This window comes from Phodopus roborovskii, unplaced genomic scaffold, assembly GCF_943737965.1.
Source record: "Phodopus roborovskii unplaced genomic scaffold, PHOROB, whole genome shotgun sequence".
NCBI classification, from domain to species: Eukaryota; Metazoa; Chordata; class Mammalia; order Rodentia; family Cricetidae; genus Phodopus; species Phodopus roborovskii.
This window is the reverse complement of record NW_026126432.1, coordinates 4,022,890-4,040,208: the sequence shown is the minus strand read 5'-3', so window position 1 is coordinate 4,040,208 and position 17,319 is coordinate 4,022,890. Positions and strand designations below refer to the sequence as shown.

At 37.8% G+C, this 17,319-nt stretch overlaps 1 protein-coding gene and 1 pseudogene across 2 annotated transcripts in view; both read left to right on the top strand.

Annotated features, from left to right (window-relative positions):
- The window catches only part of Abhd18 (abhydrolase domain containing 18), a 33,573-nt gene extending 16,776 nt beyond the window's left edge, over nucleotides 1-16,797 (top strand). For both annotated transcript variants that reach the window (XM_051185678.1, XM_051185679.1), the window contains 7 exons: nucleotides 2,546-2,571; nucleotides 6,438-6,576; nucleotides 9,007-9,096; nucleotides 9,741-9,842; nucleotides 11,668-12,043; nucleotides 13,081-13,243; nucleotides 13,704-16,797. In XM_051185678.1, coding sequence (XP_051041635.1) covers nucleotides 2,546-2,571; nucleotides 6,438-6,576; nucleotides 9,007-9,096; nucleotides 9,741-9,842; nucleotides 11,668-12,043; nucleotides 13,081-13,243; nucleotides 13,704-13,755 — 948 coding nt within the window. In that variant the 3' untranslated portion in view covers nucleotides 13,756-16,797. The remainder of the gene's footprint in view (nucleotides 1-2,545; nucleotides 2,572-6,437; nucleotides 6,577-9,006; nucleotides 9,097-9,740; nucleotides 9,843-11,667; nucleotides 12,044-13,080; nucleotides 13,244-13,703) is intronic.
- Nucleotides 4,847-5,330, top strand: LOC127223169 (NADH dehydrogenase [ubiquinone] 1 beta subcomplex subunit 11, mitochondrial-like; annotated as a pseudogene).
- Nucleotides 16,798-17,319: the final 522 nt, after the last annotated feature.

Below are 17,319 nucleotides of genomic sequence, written 5' to 3'. Positions count from 1 at the left end.
TAACTTTTCAAAACTAGTTAAATATAGTTATCAGTTCAAAAAATATTTAAAAAGCAAGAATGAAAGATTATTGTATGCCTTTTACAAAGAAATGTAATGAAAAGTAGCAATAGAAAGATCAGGAGTTCAAGGCCTGCTTTTAATATATAGTGACTTTGAGGCCAGCCTGAGCTACAAAACAATCCTACCCCCCAAAAAACAAAACAAAACAAAACAAAAACACACATAAAGGCCAGATGTGGTGGTGCATACCTTTAATCCAAGCACTTGGGAGGCAAAGGCAGGCCTATCTTTGACTTTGAGTTTAACCACGTCTACATAGCAAATTCCAAGACAGCAAGAACTACTCTGTCTCAAAAAAGGAAGTAAAGATATATCATATATGGTGAAACATTCCTATAATACCAGGTGCTCAGGAGACTGAAGCAGGAAAGTTGTGAGTTGGAATCAGCTTAGGCTTCATAGTGAGACTAACATACTAGTTTAATCCTATTTATAATAATGATAAATTTACTTCTATTTATTGAGGTTCTTATGCTGGACTTAATAAGTCAAATATTTGCTATTAAAAATGTTTATTTTTCAAATGTATTTATAGTAAAGGTGAGGTCTAGAACAATACTTTAGTTTCAAGATGACATCAGACTATTCATAGAAGAATAAAATAAACTGATGAAACATTTCTAGTAATAAAAGAAATATAAAGTTCAATAATTACTAGTGTTTCTTAAATAATAATACAATATTAGGAAAGCTACTGTAAAATGGGAACTTACTACAAATGACTAAAAATCAGTTTGGCTAAATACAAAAGCAATTTTAATGTATGTTTTAGGAATCTTAAAACATCTCACATCTTCTTGGGGAGATACTTCAATCAGCAATGTGCCTGCACATAAACACTGAGACCTGATTCAGATCCCCTGAACTCATATAAAAGAGTAAGACATTAGCAGTCATCCATAACCCCAATACTAGGGAGATAGAAACAAATGGATTACAGGAACTCATTGGCCGAGGTGACATTGTTTGCTAGTGTCAACCTCTGGTCTCCAGATGAACCAACACACACACACACACACACACACACACACACACGAGAGAGAGAGAGAGAGAGAGAGAGAGAGAGAGAGAGAGAGAGAGAGAGAGAGAGAGGAGAGTAATCTCACATCTAGGCAAAGGTGTGTGGCTTGGTGATAGAGTGGCCTAGTATATGAGCTCCTGGATTCAATCCCTTTGCGTACCACAAAGGAGAAAATAAAGGAAAAATAAACTCTGAGATCTCTTGACAGATTTTTTTTTTCAGTCTGACAGGTTTATTCTAAGGACACTGTACAAAACAAAAGAAAAAAACTACACATAGAAAGTGTCCTTATGTATTTTTACTTATATAGACAATAGAAATACATATGCACCAGAGAAAAGCTACTGAGTAACCTGGTTCATAATACTGGAGTGCATACTATTGATTGTATTGTTTATTGCTTCTGCTATTGTGGCCTCAGACCTGCCACTTACCTTTTTTGTATGCCTTGTCACTTTTAAGTGGAAATAATTTCTTAGGTTATACAGAATATTAAATATTCAGTACAGCTTATATTAAGTTTAAATGAAAGTTTAGAGTTGTAGGTGAAAGTATTTTTGATGTGCCAGGCAGTGGTGGACCACACCTTTAATCCCAGCACTTAGGAGGCCGAGGCAGGCAGATCTCGGTGAGTTCCATGCCAGCCTGGTTTACAGAGTGAATTCCAGGACAGCCAGGTCTAATATACAGAGAAACCCTGTCTCGAAAAAAACAAAAAAAAGGAAACAAAAGACTAAAATAAAATATTTATGATGTAAAAGCAGGACATTAAACCATGTTCTCTCAGTTGTAGAACAAATGCACAAGGTTCTGGGTAAATCCCTGATACCAAAAGCAAGACAGAAAACAAACCCAAACCATGTGGGATGGAAAAGCAAACAACAACAACAAGAAGAAAACGACGTATAAGGAAAACTACTGGAAATAATTGTTTAAATGTTAGCATCAATGTCTGTAGATAAAGTAGTTTTGAATGCTTTTCTATATTTACTAGATTTCTGAAATAAACATTTACACAAATAGTATCAATAAGCTGGGCAGTAATGGTACACACTTTTAATTCCAGCACTTGGGAGGCAGGAGCAGATGGATCTCTGAATTTAAGGCCAGCCTGGTCTACAGAGTGAGTTCCTGGACAGCCAGGGCTACACAAAGAATACCTGTCTTGAAAAAAAATATATCAATAAATTTTATTTTAAATCTAAAGATTTTATAACCTTGTAAGTATACTGAGTATTTCAATTTATAAATTTCAAAAGTGTGAATTATTTGGCTTGTGGTTATATCTCAGTAAATTAGAAGAAAATAACTAAATTGAAAAATCTGAGGACTTCTAAACAGCCTTTGAAATAACTAGGTTGAGTGTTGTATTCAGATTTAACTGTTGTGCTTAAATAATATGTTCTGAGTTGAGTTTATTTAATTATTTTAAAACTTTCTCTTTGACCCATCTTCTCAAATGGCTGCAGGAAGCCCAAGGACCAAGTGTAAGTATCTACCACCTTCATTGTTTTTATTTCTGCAGTCTTGAGGACAGATATTTGGTAGTCCTTAGTTAACCATTTCTTTACTCGACCTGTAAAACTTATTAAGAATACTGACTTAAATTCTTAATTTTTAAGATTTTACATTTTAATGTCTGGTAAGGTAATAGATTTAGAATTTAAATCTGTTTTTTAAAATAGATTTTAAAATGCATTAAAAAAAACAACACACTGTGTATGTGTTGGGCAGGGGGTTGGTATGTGCATGTGTCCATAGAACCCAGAAGAACACCACTGGATCCCCTGGAGCTATAGTTACAGGTTGTAAACCATCTAATATGAGTGCTGGGAACCAAATCTGAGTCCTCTGCAAGAACAGTATGAGCTTTTAACCTCTGAGTTACCTCTCCTGACCTTAAGCTTTGTCTTTTTAAAAGTACTTTTATTTATTTTTTTCCAAAGACTTGGAAAGATTGTGATTGAAAAAATTGGCCAGAAAGACATTTGGAGAAGAAGTATGTGGGGTAATTTTTCCAAATGAGTAAAGGATTTGAAGATATTTGTATCTTGAGGGTAAATGCTCATCAAAAGATGACTTTGGCTAAGAAAAAAGTCAGTAATCAAACAGATAGGATGTTCTATTCTATGGACAGTTAGCCTCTTTTTTCCAGCCATTCCTGACTTTGCCCAGTATATACATGAATAAAGTGGCCACAGTGGCAGAGATGGAGGTTATGAATGTACTGGAGTAATAGAGCCCTTCACTCAAGGCTGACCAGGCTACAGCTGCTGCTGCTGAGTGCCAGATCTGTCAACAGCAGAAACCAACACTGAGCCCCCATACAGCACCATTCCCCTGGTGACCAGCCAGCAACCTATTGGTAGATTGACTACTTTGAACCTTCCTTCATGAAAAGGGCAAAGTTTTGTACTCATTGGGATTATTCACTCTGGTTATGGATTTTCCATTCCTGCACATAATGCTTCTGCCAAAACTGTTATCTGTGGACTTAAGACAATGCCTTATCCTCCGTTGTGGTATACCACATAGCATTGCATTTGCCAAGGAACTCACTTCACAGCCAAAGAAGTGTCACACAAAGTGTGACAGTGAACCTGTGCTCACGGAATCCACTAGTCTAACCATGTTCCCCACCATCCTGTAGCAGCTAGCTTGTCAGAACAATGGAATAGCCTCTTGAAGACAGAGTTACCATGTCAGTTAGGTTCTCCAGAAGGAAGTATATTTTGTCCTTATTCATAAGTTGCTTAAAAACCAAAGAGTTTATTTAGTCTAACAAGAAGCAGCCTGGGTTAATAAAAAGACTGTGACTCATACAGACTGGGGTTGGAATGATAACTTGTCATTTACTAATTATATAACCTTGCCTCTTTAGTTTGAGTTAACTCATTTATAGAATGGGGGTACTGATGATTTCTTCTATGCAGAACTGTTTTTAGAATTATGTTTAGAAAACATTGTTCCTGCCGAATATGGTAGTTTACACCTTTTATCCCAGCACTCAGGAGACAGAGGCAAATGGATATTTGAGTTCTGGGGCAGGCAAGACTACAGAGAAAAGCCTTGTCTCAAGCAAACAAACAAACAAACATAAAAACGGGGAGGGCAGAAAGAAAACATTGTTTCTTATATTACGTACTCAAGAAATGTACTGGTCTGGAGTGGAGCTGGAGTTCAGTGGTAGAGCCTTTGCCTAGTGCAGACAAGGCCCAGAATTTTATCCACAGCCTTAAAAAAGAGTTGTAATGCTGATGGTCCCATGTGTTTTTTTTTTTTCCTCAAAGAGTTTACCACAATTTACTGCTCTTGCTTGCTTTGGCTGGGATTGGGAGGTGGAAACTGAATGAGGTACTTCACTAAATTATCCAAGCTGGCCTACTTCAACCTCCAAAGAGATGGGATTATAGTTGTGTGCCATTATGTCCAGCTTCTCTCTCTTTTAAAAAGTCATTTTAAGTCTATTTTCATCAAAAGTGAGTAAGCAGATTACGAAAGAGAGGAGGGAAGGAAGAGAGAGAGGGAGGGAGGAAGGGAGGGAGGGAGGAGCAAAGGAGCTGGACCAGGCCCACTGTAAGTTATCTCTTGTCCGGAACTTGATGCTAGTTATCTCTCATGAAAAGAACCAACTGAGGAGTGACAGGGAGCAGAGCTTCAGAATTCATAACTTAAATGCAAGATCAAATTTTGTAGTGAAATATAGAAAACTGGCTTGAGGCGCGCCGCTCCCCCAACCCCAACACAGCAGCACAAGCTGTCATGGCGGCCCGGCTGTTAAGTTTGTATGCTCCCCGCCTTTTGCCTTTCGGCAGCAGCAGGGGTTTGAAGACTCCCAGGTGCCCGCATTCGCTGGGAATCCTCCAGGGCTGTAATCTCCCTGTCTGCTGTGGAGAGAAAGTGGCAACAAGAACCGACCATGAGCTGGCAGGAGGACCCAGAACCCGAGGACGAAAACATCTACGCGAAGAACCCAGACTTTCATGGTTATGACCAGGACCCTGTGGTGTACGTCTGGAATATGCGGGCTGTCTTCTTCTTTGGTTTTTCCATCGTCCTGGTCTTGGGTACCACCTTTGTGGCATATCTGCCTGACTACAGAATGCAAGAGTGGGCCCGCCGGAGACTTGTGAAATATCGAGAAGCCAATGGCCTCCCCATCATGGAATCCAACTGTTTTGATCCCAGCAAGATCCAGTTATCATAAGATGAGTGGTGAATTACTGAGAAGGGCTTACGAAGCACTACTTTGTCCACCTCCTGCCTGTTATTCTCTTGGTTCCTCCAACCACCTTATTAAAGGGATTGAAAGAAAAAGAAAAGAAAAGAAAAGAAAACTGGCTTGAAGATGGGAAACAAGGTGGGGTCTTTTTAGATGGAATGTGATCTACTGTGATGGAAGAAAGCAAGCATACAGTTTGTTGTTAGCATTTCTGAAACACAGTTAAATTGTGGATCCTAAGCTGAGCCTGACCCCTGCTTCAACATTCCAATGAACTCTAGTCAAAATGTCCACAGATTTACTTAGTGATTGATTATTCAGTTGGTGCCTCCTTACATTAATTCTGTGAAGAGACGACCAGTTTGAAATCAGAACCTCAGCTACCTCAGTTTAACGTCTATTATCTTTCTTCTAAGTCTCTAGTTGCAGAAAGGAGACTTCTCTTTATAAGAATTCCCCTGATACAGGGCACAATGGCCAACCTGTAATGCCAGCACTATAAAGCAAAGGCTAGTAGATCAGAATGACCCTGTGTATAACATGATCCTGTGTCAAAAATTAAAAACAGAAAATTCCAGATATGTTGGTTTTTATTTAAATTAATCTACCCAGGTTTCATGGCACTACTGTAATCCTGGCACTAAGGTCAATCTGGTACAGCAGCCCAGTCTCTAAGGTAAATTGATAATTGATTAAGACATGTTTTTGAAATCAGGCATGGTAGCACATATCTGAAATCTCAGCACTTAGGAGGCAAAGGCAGGAAGATCTCAAATTTGAGGCCTCTATGGGCTACAAATGAGCTCACTGGTAGCTTGAGCTACATAGGAAGCTTCTATCTCAGGAGAAAAAAATAACACAAAAAACCCACTAAAATGTAACTGTGGATCAGTGAAATGACTGAACTGGTAAAATCAATTGCTGCACAATCCCTGGAACCAACGTAAAGGTGAAAGGAGAAAACTGATTCCATCCACAATGTTGTTTTCTGACCTCTACACACACTGTGGCATGTATACATGTGCACATGCAGCAATAAACACCAATACACAATTATTTATTAACTTTTTAAAGTATTAAACATGTAAATGCATGAAATAAATCATTTTCTGTTTTGTTTTGTGAGGCTAGAAGATCCAGCTTGAAAAATGTGTCTGACCTATTTGTGATGGGGGGTGCTCTTATTCTGGAGTCTGCAGCTCTCTTGCATTGGCTGGAGAGGGAAGGTTATGGACCTCTTGGGATGACTGGAATATCCATGGGAGGACATGTGAGTCTTTTCCTTATATTTCATTACCATTGTGTTTGTAAATAGGGGTAATTTTAAGTGTACTTGAGGCATGAATTGGTCAAAGTAGGAAGTAGAAATAGTTCTAATAATGAAGTAATGTTATTTTGTGTGATTTATGTTGACAAGCATATATGTACAACTCCAGGTGGATTTATATTTTATTAAAAGTTGATTACAAAGCAAGGCAATGATTGTGCACGCCTTTAATCCCAGCCCTTTGGAGTCAAAGGCAGGCAGATCTCTGTGATTTCAAGGCTAGCCTGGTCTCCATGGTGAGTTCCAGGACAGCCAGGGCTACACAGAGAAAAACCTATCCTGAAAAATCAATCAAAAAAAAAAAAAAATATATATATATATATATATATATATATATTCTCAAAGTGTATTCTTACTTCTGCTACTAGTCAGAAGAGAAATGAGGGTCTGGATAGATAGCTCAGGGGTTAAGAGCACTGGCTGCTCTTCCAGAGGTTCTGAGTTAAATTCCCAGCAACCACATGATGGCCCACAACCATCTGTAATAAGATCTGGTTTCTCTTCTGACTTGCAAGGATACATGCAGGCAGAATATTGTATACGATAGATGGATGGATGGATGGATGGATGGATGGATGGATGGATGGATGGATAGATAGATGAGAAATGAATTGGAAGGTGCTTTTTAAATCTTTTTAGTGTATATTAATTGTCCAACATAATAAGTTTCATTGTGACTTTCTCCATCCTCAGCACCACGAACTTTTTCTTCTAGATTACACTGAACAGACTTCTAATTTCCCTGTGCCCAGTCTTTTCTTCCATTCTTTATTATTACTATTAGCATTATTATTGAAAAACTTGTTTTCATATATTTTAATACTTTTTACCTCTCTCAACTCTTTCCAGATCCTCACCACCTCTCTACTAATCTAATCCACAACCTTTCTCTTTAAAAAACAAGCAAACATACACACACACACCAAGAAATGCATATACACACACAACCCCCTCAACCCCCAAAGTAACTGGAAACCAAAGACCAATTGTCTTAAGATCAATAAGACAAAAGAAGGACCAAACAAAGCTAGATGAGATGAAAAGTTTACAAAAATACCATTGAATTTATTTTGTGTTGGCTATCTTTTCCTGGGCATGGGACCCAGGATGAGACTCTTTTTTTTTTTTTAAACCCTTTCAAGCGGGTACCAATTGTAGACAGCTTCATGGTTAGGTTACGAATGGAACCCCCCCCCCATGTCAACTTCTCTCTCTCAGGGCTGGTACCCAACCTGGTTTGAACTTGTTCAGGCCCTGTATGTGCTGCCAGGCTCTGAGTTCATATGTGTATCCATTTTGTTGTTTCTGGAAGACACTGGTTCCTTGGAGTCATTCACTACCTCTGGCTCCTAACAATCTTTGCACCCTCTCTTTGCTTCCTTCTGCTCTGTATAAGCCCTGAGCTCTGAGGAAAAAGTTGATGAAACTATCTCATTTAAGGCCAAGTTCTCCAAAGCCTCTGTTTTGTTTGTTTTGTCTTTTTTTTCGAGACAGGGTTTCTGTGTAGCCCTGGCTGTCCTGTAACTTGCTCTGTAGACCAGTCTGGCCTAGAACGCAGAGATCTGCCTGCCTCTGCTCCTCATCCCACCCCCAATGCTGGGATTAAAGGCATGTGTCACCACTATCTGGCTCAAAGCCTCCTACTCCTTGTTCATTGTCCAGTTGTAGGTCTCTGTTAGTTCTTGTCTACTACAAGAAGAAGCCTCTCTGGTGAGGACTAAGCAAAATGCTGATCAGAGACAACCTGGTTTCTTTACGTTTTTCCTCTGTGATGTAATGTGAATTGAGTCAGGTTTTTGCTTCCTCCTGCTCAAAATGTGCTAGCTTGCTTCGTAGTGCATTAGCTGTGTCAGGCACTAATGTCTCTCTAGTGCCCCCTTGTGCCATTACCTAGTCAAACAACAGCTTTACAGCTTCCTTCCCGCCAGAAGCCCATTTTTGAGTTCCAGCTTCATCTGCAAACTGTGCTTCACTCTCAGTACATTTCCACAGTACTATACCACAATTGCTTGATGCACTGTTTTCTCCATGAAGCACTCAGTGCAGTTAGCATCTGAAGTGTGCGCTGGTTGATTCCATAACATGTAGTTGTCATTAGGGGTGTGTGTGTTATATTAAAAAATGGATTTGAAGTTTGGTATAAATGATCATTTGAATTATAAAAACATAATTTCACAATGTTAGTCTGAGCCAGGTATGCCAAGTGCATGCTTGTAATCGTGTTGTTGAATTTATAATTTGAGGGCATTCTATAAGTATTACAGCCCCTATGTTCATATCTTCTCTTACTCCCAACTATATAAAATACTTTTTAGTATTACACATCTTTCACATTAACAAATAGAAACTCTAAATTTACGTTTGTCATTACAGATGGCCTCTTTAGCAGTATCTAACTGGCCCAAGCCCATGCCATTGATTCCATGCCTGTCTTGGTCCACAGCATCTGGGGTCTTCACTACGGTAATTGGATTGCAGTTGAAACTTGATAATATGTACTTATCAAGTTATCTTGGTGGTCCCAAAAATCATTCTTAGGTTCAGTGACTGCTGAAAGGAATAACAACACACACTCTCTCCATTTTATACGGGGGGGGGGAGGGGGAGGACTTAATTTTATCAAAAGGATATGACAGAAAATCAATAAAAGGAAAAGGCACATGAGACGACAAAACTGGTCCTTCCAAGGGTCCTTGCTCAGCCAAACCTCATGGTTTATGCTTAATTCTCTAGAAGTCACTTGCAACAAATGGTAAAGTGCTGCTCATCACTGAGCCTATCAGAGTTAAGAGTCTGGAGTCAGTGCTTAGAAGTCCTCAGCTGTGAGTGTACCAAAAGTTGAGACGGAATTTCAGCATTGAGCAGAGCACAGACTTGTATAAACAATGTGACCTCAGTGACCCACTTTTATCATTTAGGGAAAGTGTATCATTAGGGTAAAAGCTGCTTTTTGATCAAATTCCCAGACTTCACTCAAGAATATAAACAGGCCTTTCAAAGGATAGATAATCTCAAGCTTGATTGTATTAACTCTGTCTGATATAGTAATTAATAAAAATAAAAGTACTATGCAAGCTATGTCATGATTTGATCTTACTTTATTTTAGGGTGTCTTGAGTAAATCAATTAATTGGCGGGAGCTGGAAAAGCAGTATTATACACAAACAGTTTATGAAGAAGAAATTATTCATATGCTTGAATACTGTGGGGTAAGTTTTTTGTTTGTTTTTTTTTTTCCATGTGACTAGTCTGTGTCAAGCTGACAAAAACTAACCAGCATACTCACTAAACAACTCATATTAATGTTTCTGGGGTTTTTTGCTGTTTCCTTCTCTCTCTCTCTCTCTCTCTCTCTCTCTCTCTCTCTCTCTCTCTCTCTCTCTCTGTTATGAGGTAAACTAACCAGGAAATACACCTTCTTCCTTATTCTCCTTTTCTTCTTTTTTGTATTTTATATGTGAATGTTCTGTTTACATGTACACCTGTATGCCAAAAGAGAATATCAAATCCCATTATAGATGGTTATGTGATTGCTAAGAACTGAATTCAGGACCTCTGGAAAAGCAGCTAGTGCCCCTAACCTGAGCCATCTCTCCAGTCCTTCACATGAACATTCTCTCTCTCTTTCTCTCTCTCTCTATTTTTTATTTATTCTTCTCTCATATATTGCATCCTGATTGTAGTTTCCCCTACCTGCCCTTCTCCCAGACCTTCTCCCCACTTTGCCTCTTCCTCAGTTTCAGAAAAGAAAGTCTTTATCTGCAGCCAGTGACTGTATGGGGAATCATGCAGCCCCATCCTCATATTTCTTTGTCTTTTTGTACATAAAAAGTACATCCTGGTTATAAATTTCATTAGCAAGAAGCAGAACTACAGAAGCTAAAAAGCAAGGTTAGTAGTTCATTTAGGACTTTGCTGGATCCTGGAAGTTTGGACTAGGTCTTTGATACGTTAGGCCTTTCTTCCATTTTGGCAGGTGTTTGGGCATATGTGCTGGGTTTTAAGGTCAAAATGTTGCCTTTGGCCAGGCAGTGGTGGCGCACACCTTTAATCCCAGAACTCAGGAAGCAGAGACAGGCAGATCTTTGTGAGTTCAAGGCCAGCCTTGAGTGAGTCCAGGACTCTAAAGCTACAAAGGTCTGCCTCCCAAGTGTTGGTACTAAAGGTGTGTGCCACCACCTCCTGGCTCTATAATACCTTTAAATTTTATTTCATTCTTGCTCTTAATAAAGATAATTTGAGCCAGGCATGGTGGTGTACATCTTTAACCCCTGCATTCATGAGGCAGAGGCAGATAGATCTTCTATTTGAAGCTAGCCTGGTCTACATAGTAAGCATTAGGCCAGCAAGGGATATATAGTGAGGTTTTGTCTCCAAAAATAAAGTAAAATGAAAAATAATTAGTCAGTTCTCATATAAGTTGCAAGTCAATTTTGCCAAGTTAATAAAATTTTAATATTCTTCTACAACTTTCATACACAACATTTTTATATATTTTTTAAAATTGTTTGTCTATCCCCAAACAAAGGATTTGAAGTAGCTATTTTTTTGTGCTTAAATGTACATTATATATAGGTTATGTCCATATAGCTATATTTTGAAATTTTGGGCCATAAAAATCTGATGCAGGTAACTTTGACTTATTTTGAGATAGGGTTTGTCTATGTAGCGTGGCTGCTGTCCTGGAGGTCATTCTGTAGACCAGGTTAGCCTCAAGTTCAGAGATCTACCTGCCTCTGTCTACTGAGTGCTGGGATTAAAAGCGTGCACCACTGCCACTTGGCAACTTTGACTCTTCATTACAAACATTCAACAATAAATGTACTGTTTACTTTCATCTTCTTCAAATTTTGGTATTTGTTTTTCCTTTGGTCCTATAAGAAAGATGGTAAATCTACCAATGTGAAATTTACCATTTTTAAAATGCCATTGTATGTATAGATGTATGTACCTACTAATACTTCTTATCTTTTCTGTTTTTAAAATGCTTCATAAAGTTCTAATATAGTGTTTTCTTTTTTATCATATATTCAGACAGATTCTTTCAAAATGGGACATGAGTTCATGAAGCACTTCCCTAGCAGTACAGACAAGCTGACTAACCTGAATCTGGTTTCCAGAACATTAAATTTAGATATGACAGACCAAGTTGTGTCCCCAAATGCTAAGTGCCATGATTCTGGTAAAACATCTATCAGTGCTACTTCAAAAGGACACTTGTTGCAAGATCCCGCTAAGATGGAATGCCTGAATCAAACACTCTCAACTAACAAAAGCCATTTTGCAAGTTACAACCCTCAGTCGCTTCACCTGCTCAGCAGAGAACAAAAAAGAAGCAATCTTCAAAAAGAATCTCTAATATTCATGAAAGGAGTCATGGATGAATGCACTCATGTAGCAAACTTTTCAGGTACTAATTTTCAAAGGAAACTGGGAACAACTGTGCTGTGTAAATATTTGTTATATACTTTTCATGTGTGGATGGATGTTTTGCCTACATGCATGTCTGTACACCACATATAGTCCTGGTGCCCTTGGAGGCCAGAAGAGGGTGTCAGATCCCTGGGAACTGAAGTTATAGATGGTTGTGAGCCACCCTCCATGTGGGAGCTGGGGATAGAACACAAGTTCTCTGGAATAGCAATGCTCTTAACCACTTGAGCCATCTCTCCAGCTCCGTTGTTTTTGTTTTTCTGTGTATATCCTTAGAATGTTCATTTTAGGGCTGCGGGTATAGCGTGCACAATGTCTGGGCTCAATCCCCAGCACTTCATAAACTGGGAATGGTGCTGCATGCCTGTAATCCTAGTATTAGAACTCTGATATAGGCAAGAAGATCAGCAGTTCAAGTCCTCCTTGGCTACAAAGTGAGCTTGAGGACAGCCTGGACTACATGAGAACTCTATCTTTATTAAAGAACAAACAAACAAAAAAAGTCTTCATGTTACTATATGAATATTGTGGTACTATGGTACATTGTTTTCTCTTTCATGTATGCATGTTCATTTATATGTACACATACATGTAGAAGACAGAAGTCAACACAGATGTCTTTCTCATCACTTTCCACCCTAATTTTTTTGAGGCAAGTTCTCTTGCTAAACCTGATGCTTACTAATTCCACTAGACTGACTGGGTTGGCCATCATCTACTTCCCCAGGGCTGAGATTATAAGTGAAGCTCTGTATCCAGCTTTTAGCATGGGTTCTAGGAAAACTCATGTTTTCATGCTAGTGCAGCAAGGACCTTACTAACTAAGCCATCACCCCAGGGTCTAGGACAGTATCTAAGTTATCCAGACTGGTCTTGAACTTGTAATCCTCTTCCTCAGGCTCCAAAGTAGCTAGAATTACAGACTCATGTATGGTACATTTTGTTTGGTAATGTGATTTTAGGATTTATACAAAAATTAAAGCACTTTTTAATGCATCAAAATCCTACACTTAGTTCCAGTTGACCCAAGCCTCATTATTGTGGTACAAGCCAAAGAGGATGCCTATATTCCACGAACAGGAGTTCGAAGCCTACAAGAAATTTGGCCTGGTTGTGAAATCCGCTACCTAGAAGGGGGTCATATAAGTGCTTATCTCTTTAAACAAGGACTCTTCAGGTAAGATGATCCAAATAAGTATTTATGTGTTTCTTGTTTGGGGAATTTTAATATTTATTTATTTATTTATTTATTTATTTATTTATTTATTGCCTTAAGGAATGTATGGAGCCCAAGGAAGTAGGAAGACTAGAACATATAAAAAATATTTTAGCCAGGTAGCACTCCCCTTTAATCTCAGCACTTGGGAAGCAGAGGCAGCTGGATCACTGTAAGTTCAAAGCCGCCTGGTCTACAAAGCTAGTTCCAGGACAGCTAGGGTTGTTAAACAGAGAAACCCTGTCTCGAAAAACAAAATTTAAATCTTATATTAAAGGATTTTTCCTATATTTTGTCCTCTAGAGATATCAGAAGCATATTTTATCAGATATTTTTAACCAGAGATAATTTTAGAAATACAGTAGTTATGTCCTTCTCCATACTTGTTAATGACTAATTGTTTCTTTACATTTCATTTTAGACAAGCCATCTATGATGCCTTTGAACGTTTCCTTCATAAGTATGCTAACTAATTGGATCGACGTATAATATCCTGGTTCCTACTAAAAGAATTCTCCCTATGATGATGTGAAAAACAAGCAGACAGTACTACTTACCTGATTGCTGCCATGTAGTCTGTATGCCAGTGTTATGGGTCAGTTACCAACTATAGATACAGTTCAGTAATGTAAAAGCAGTACTTGAATCATATAGTCTTGAAGTATTTGTTACTTTTGAAAATCTTACATCCCCAATATGACATCTATTGTTACTATTTATAAAAAAGTTTTAATTTTGAATAATTTATTGATTCAGAATAGACAGAAACCCTATTGGTTTTTAATAGAATTGTTGAAACTGAGATTATAATAACATCATATGTACAGTATACTATTATATGGCATTTTTTTCTATTAACTTGATTTTTAAAACCTGTGTTCCTCCTTTTTGTCTATGTAGTGGGTTAACAATATAGTTTTGAACTTTAGGTAATTTTACTGCCATAGACATACCTAACATATGTAAATCAGTGTTAGTTTTGAATTATGAAAATATCCTTACTGCTGAGCTATGCCAATATGGTAGTATAAATTTGTAATCCCAGCACTTGAGACATAAAGGCAAGAGTATCAAGAGTCCTGACATTGTCCTTTACATAGCAAATTTGAGGCCAGCCTGAGCTACAGGAGACCCTGTCTCAAAACATATGCTTGGCATGATAGCTCATGCCTTTAATCCCAGCAGGTAGGGAACAGAGGCAGGCAAGTCTCTATTGAGTTCAAGGCCAGTCTGGCCTATATAGCAAATTGCAGGCCTGCCAAAGCTATATGATAGATAAAACTGTCTTTAAAAAATAACACATCAGTACAAAACAAAAATTTTACTGCTTTGCAGTGCTTTTAATAATTAAACTGAATGTTGAAATATAAGATTATTTTAGACTAGAATAGGCTTTAAATTTTTATCAAAATTAGGTCAGAAAAAGTGCCAGGGCTGGGGCTATGTTTGCCCAGCCTATGAAGGCTCTGAGGCCATTCCTCAGGCCTGGCAAACAAAAAGAAAACCTGAACATGTTTGGGGATGGGAGTCAAACATGTTTTATCTACTTAAGAGAGTTTGTTTTGAAAAATGGATATGATAGAAGAACTTTGCACTTGATGGTGGATTCTGCCAGGCATTTCTTACACACCTGGCTCTTCAGTTGCTTAAAGACTGAGTTAGCAGCTTTGACTTTTTAATTTGAGAATTTAATAGCCACATATGAAACTGAACCATTGTACAGAAAAACTTGAGATTTTATAGACTACTAACTTTTTTAAATGGGAATTATATGGATAGATATTTGGTGCTGATACTAAATTTCTCTGAGCTAAAATGTTTAAAAGGTAATGTTTAAAATGTGTTTATGTTTGAAATCTGTATTGCCCTTAAATTTAAACTAGGTCTTACTGGTCTAACGAGGATATGTGGATTGTAACATGCCTTTGGCAGCTTTTTTAAAGATGTTGTGCCATTCTAATATCTGTCACTAAAATTCCTGACAAGTATTTAAACATCTTTACTGTGAAGTCATTGATGGTCAAGTAGTAGTTTCTTGGATACTACTTTCATATAACGTTACAGTAAAACTATTAGAGCTACAATAATTTTGTATATTCAGACTAGAACTTTTAACTTCAAGTACAAAATTATCCTTAAGAATAAAACCTGAGCCAGCCATTGGTGGCACACACCTTTAATTCCCACACTTAGGAGGCATAAGCAGGTGACTGGTCTACAGAGAGAGTTCCAGGACAGGCTCCAAAGCAATACAGAGAAATCCTGTCTTGAAAAACAAAAACAAACAAACAAACAAACCTGGGCCTGTGTACACCTTTAATGTCAGTCAGTGCTTTGGAGGCAGAGGCAGGTGAATCTCTGAGTTGGAGGCCAGCCTGGTCTACAGAATGGATTCCAGGACAGCCAGGGCTACACATAGAAACCCTGTTTTATTAACAAAAACCCCAAAGAACAACAACAACAACCAAAAAAACAAAACAAAACAAAAAATTAATTGGATTCCACTATTCTGTCATACATAACCTGACATTTAATTGGATTTTGAACATAGTTTTAGTAAAAACCAATACTTTTTTCTTCACATTTGCATTTCTTATTTTTTTAAAAAATCTGTTATGTAGTTTTCTTTTTCTACTAGTAAAATAATGATAATTTGATATTTTAATTAATTCTTGGACTATTATAGAATTTTTATCTTTTAAGAACTGGCTACAGAGTTGGGCATCATGGCTCACACCTTTAATCCCAGCACTGGGAGGCAGAGTTCAAGGCCAGCCTGGTCTACCAATCGAGTTCCAGGGCAGTCAGTGCTCCATAGAGAAACATTATCTGAAAAAAAAGAATTTGGTGTTACTGGCAGTATGTGCCTGTGATTCCAGCACTTGGGAGGCAGAAGCAGAGGATTAGTCACAAGTTCCAGGACAGTTGGTCTGCATAGTATGTTCCAGACAACCCTGCTTTAAATAAATAAATTCATTTTCATCCTTCATTCACAAAAATGCCTAAACCAATTAATTCAGAGAGAAAAAATGCCTTTTTTCACATTTCATTAAACCCATTCTGCAAAATAGCAGCTTAGGTACAAACACATACACACATTATTTATATCCTTTGAGAAATTAATATATTCTTAAAGAAATTATGCCTTCCAGTCTTCCACTTTGTGGATTAGCTCTATAAAATATCACAGATTCATTCAGACCAGGGTTGCAGGGAACTAGTCCTCACAAACCAGTTTGGCCCAGTTTTATTTGGTGTACATAGTAGGTGTGAATTCCCAATTCTGCCAGTGGACTTCTTATGTGTAACTAATATTCTATACTTTCTACTCAGCTCTAAAGACACCTGATGTAGTTCTATACTTAGACTTTATGATTTGCCAATTTGTAATTAGATCATTTTATCAATGTATTTTTAATGTGGTGCTTTTGCTTATAAATATTAACATTATAACTGAATTTTTAAAATATTTCCAAAATTTTATATTTCATAATAAAAATCTATTTTAGAATATATTTGCTTTGTCTTTTTTTTAAGAGCTATCATTCCAACTCCAAGAAGCATGTGTCTAAACTTGAGCTAATCGTATTTGTTTGCCCTTAGATATTGTACCCATATAGTAAGGCATAAATAAGTAAGGGAGACTCTAACACAACAAGATCGGTATCTTAGTATCTCTTCAGAGCCAGGTTTGCTCCATTCAATCCCAGGAGAATAAGTACAATGACATACTATGTGTGTCTCGGTGTTGCTTACCCTGGATATGATTATGTTCAAAATAGTAAACACATTGCAAACAAGACCTCAGGGTGTCAGTTAACTGAAGGATTCCCTTAGGCTGGGGGGAATAGCATCCTGGACAAAGGCTGCCATAGAATGATTTTTTTTTTTTTTTTTTTTTTTTTTGATGTGGTTGTTCTTATCTGTAATCCCAACACTGGAGAGGTTGAGGGCAGGAGGAAAGAAAGTTCAAAGATAGTTGGGCTGATTTCACACTTGTACAATTGGTATGTACCTGCACCTGCAAGGGTAGGCAC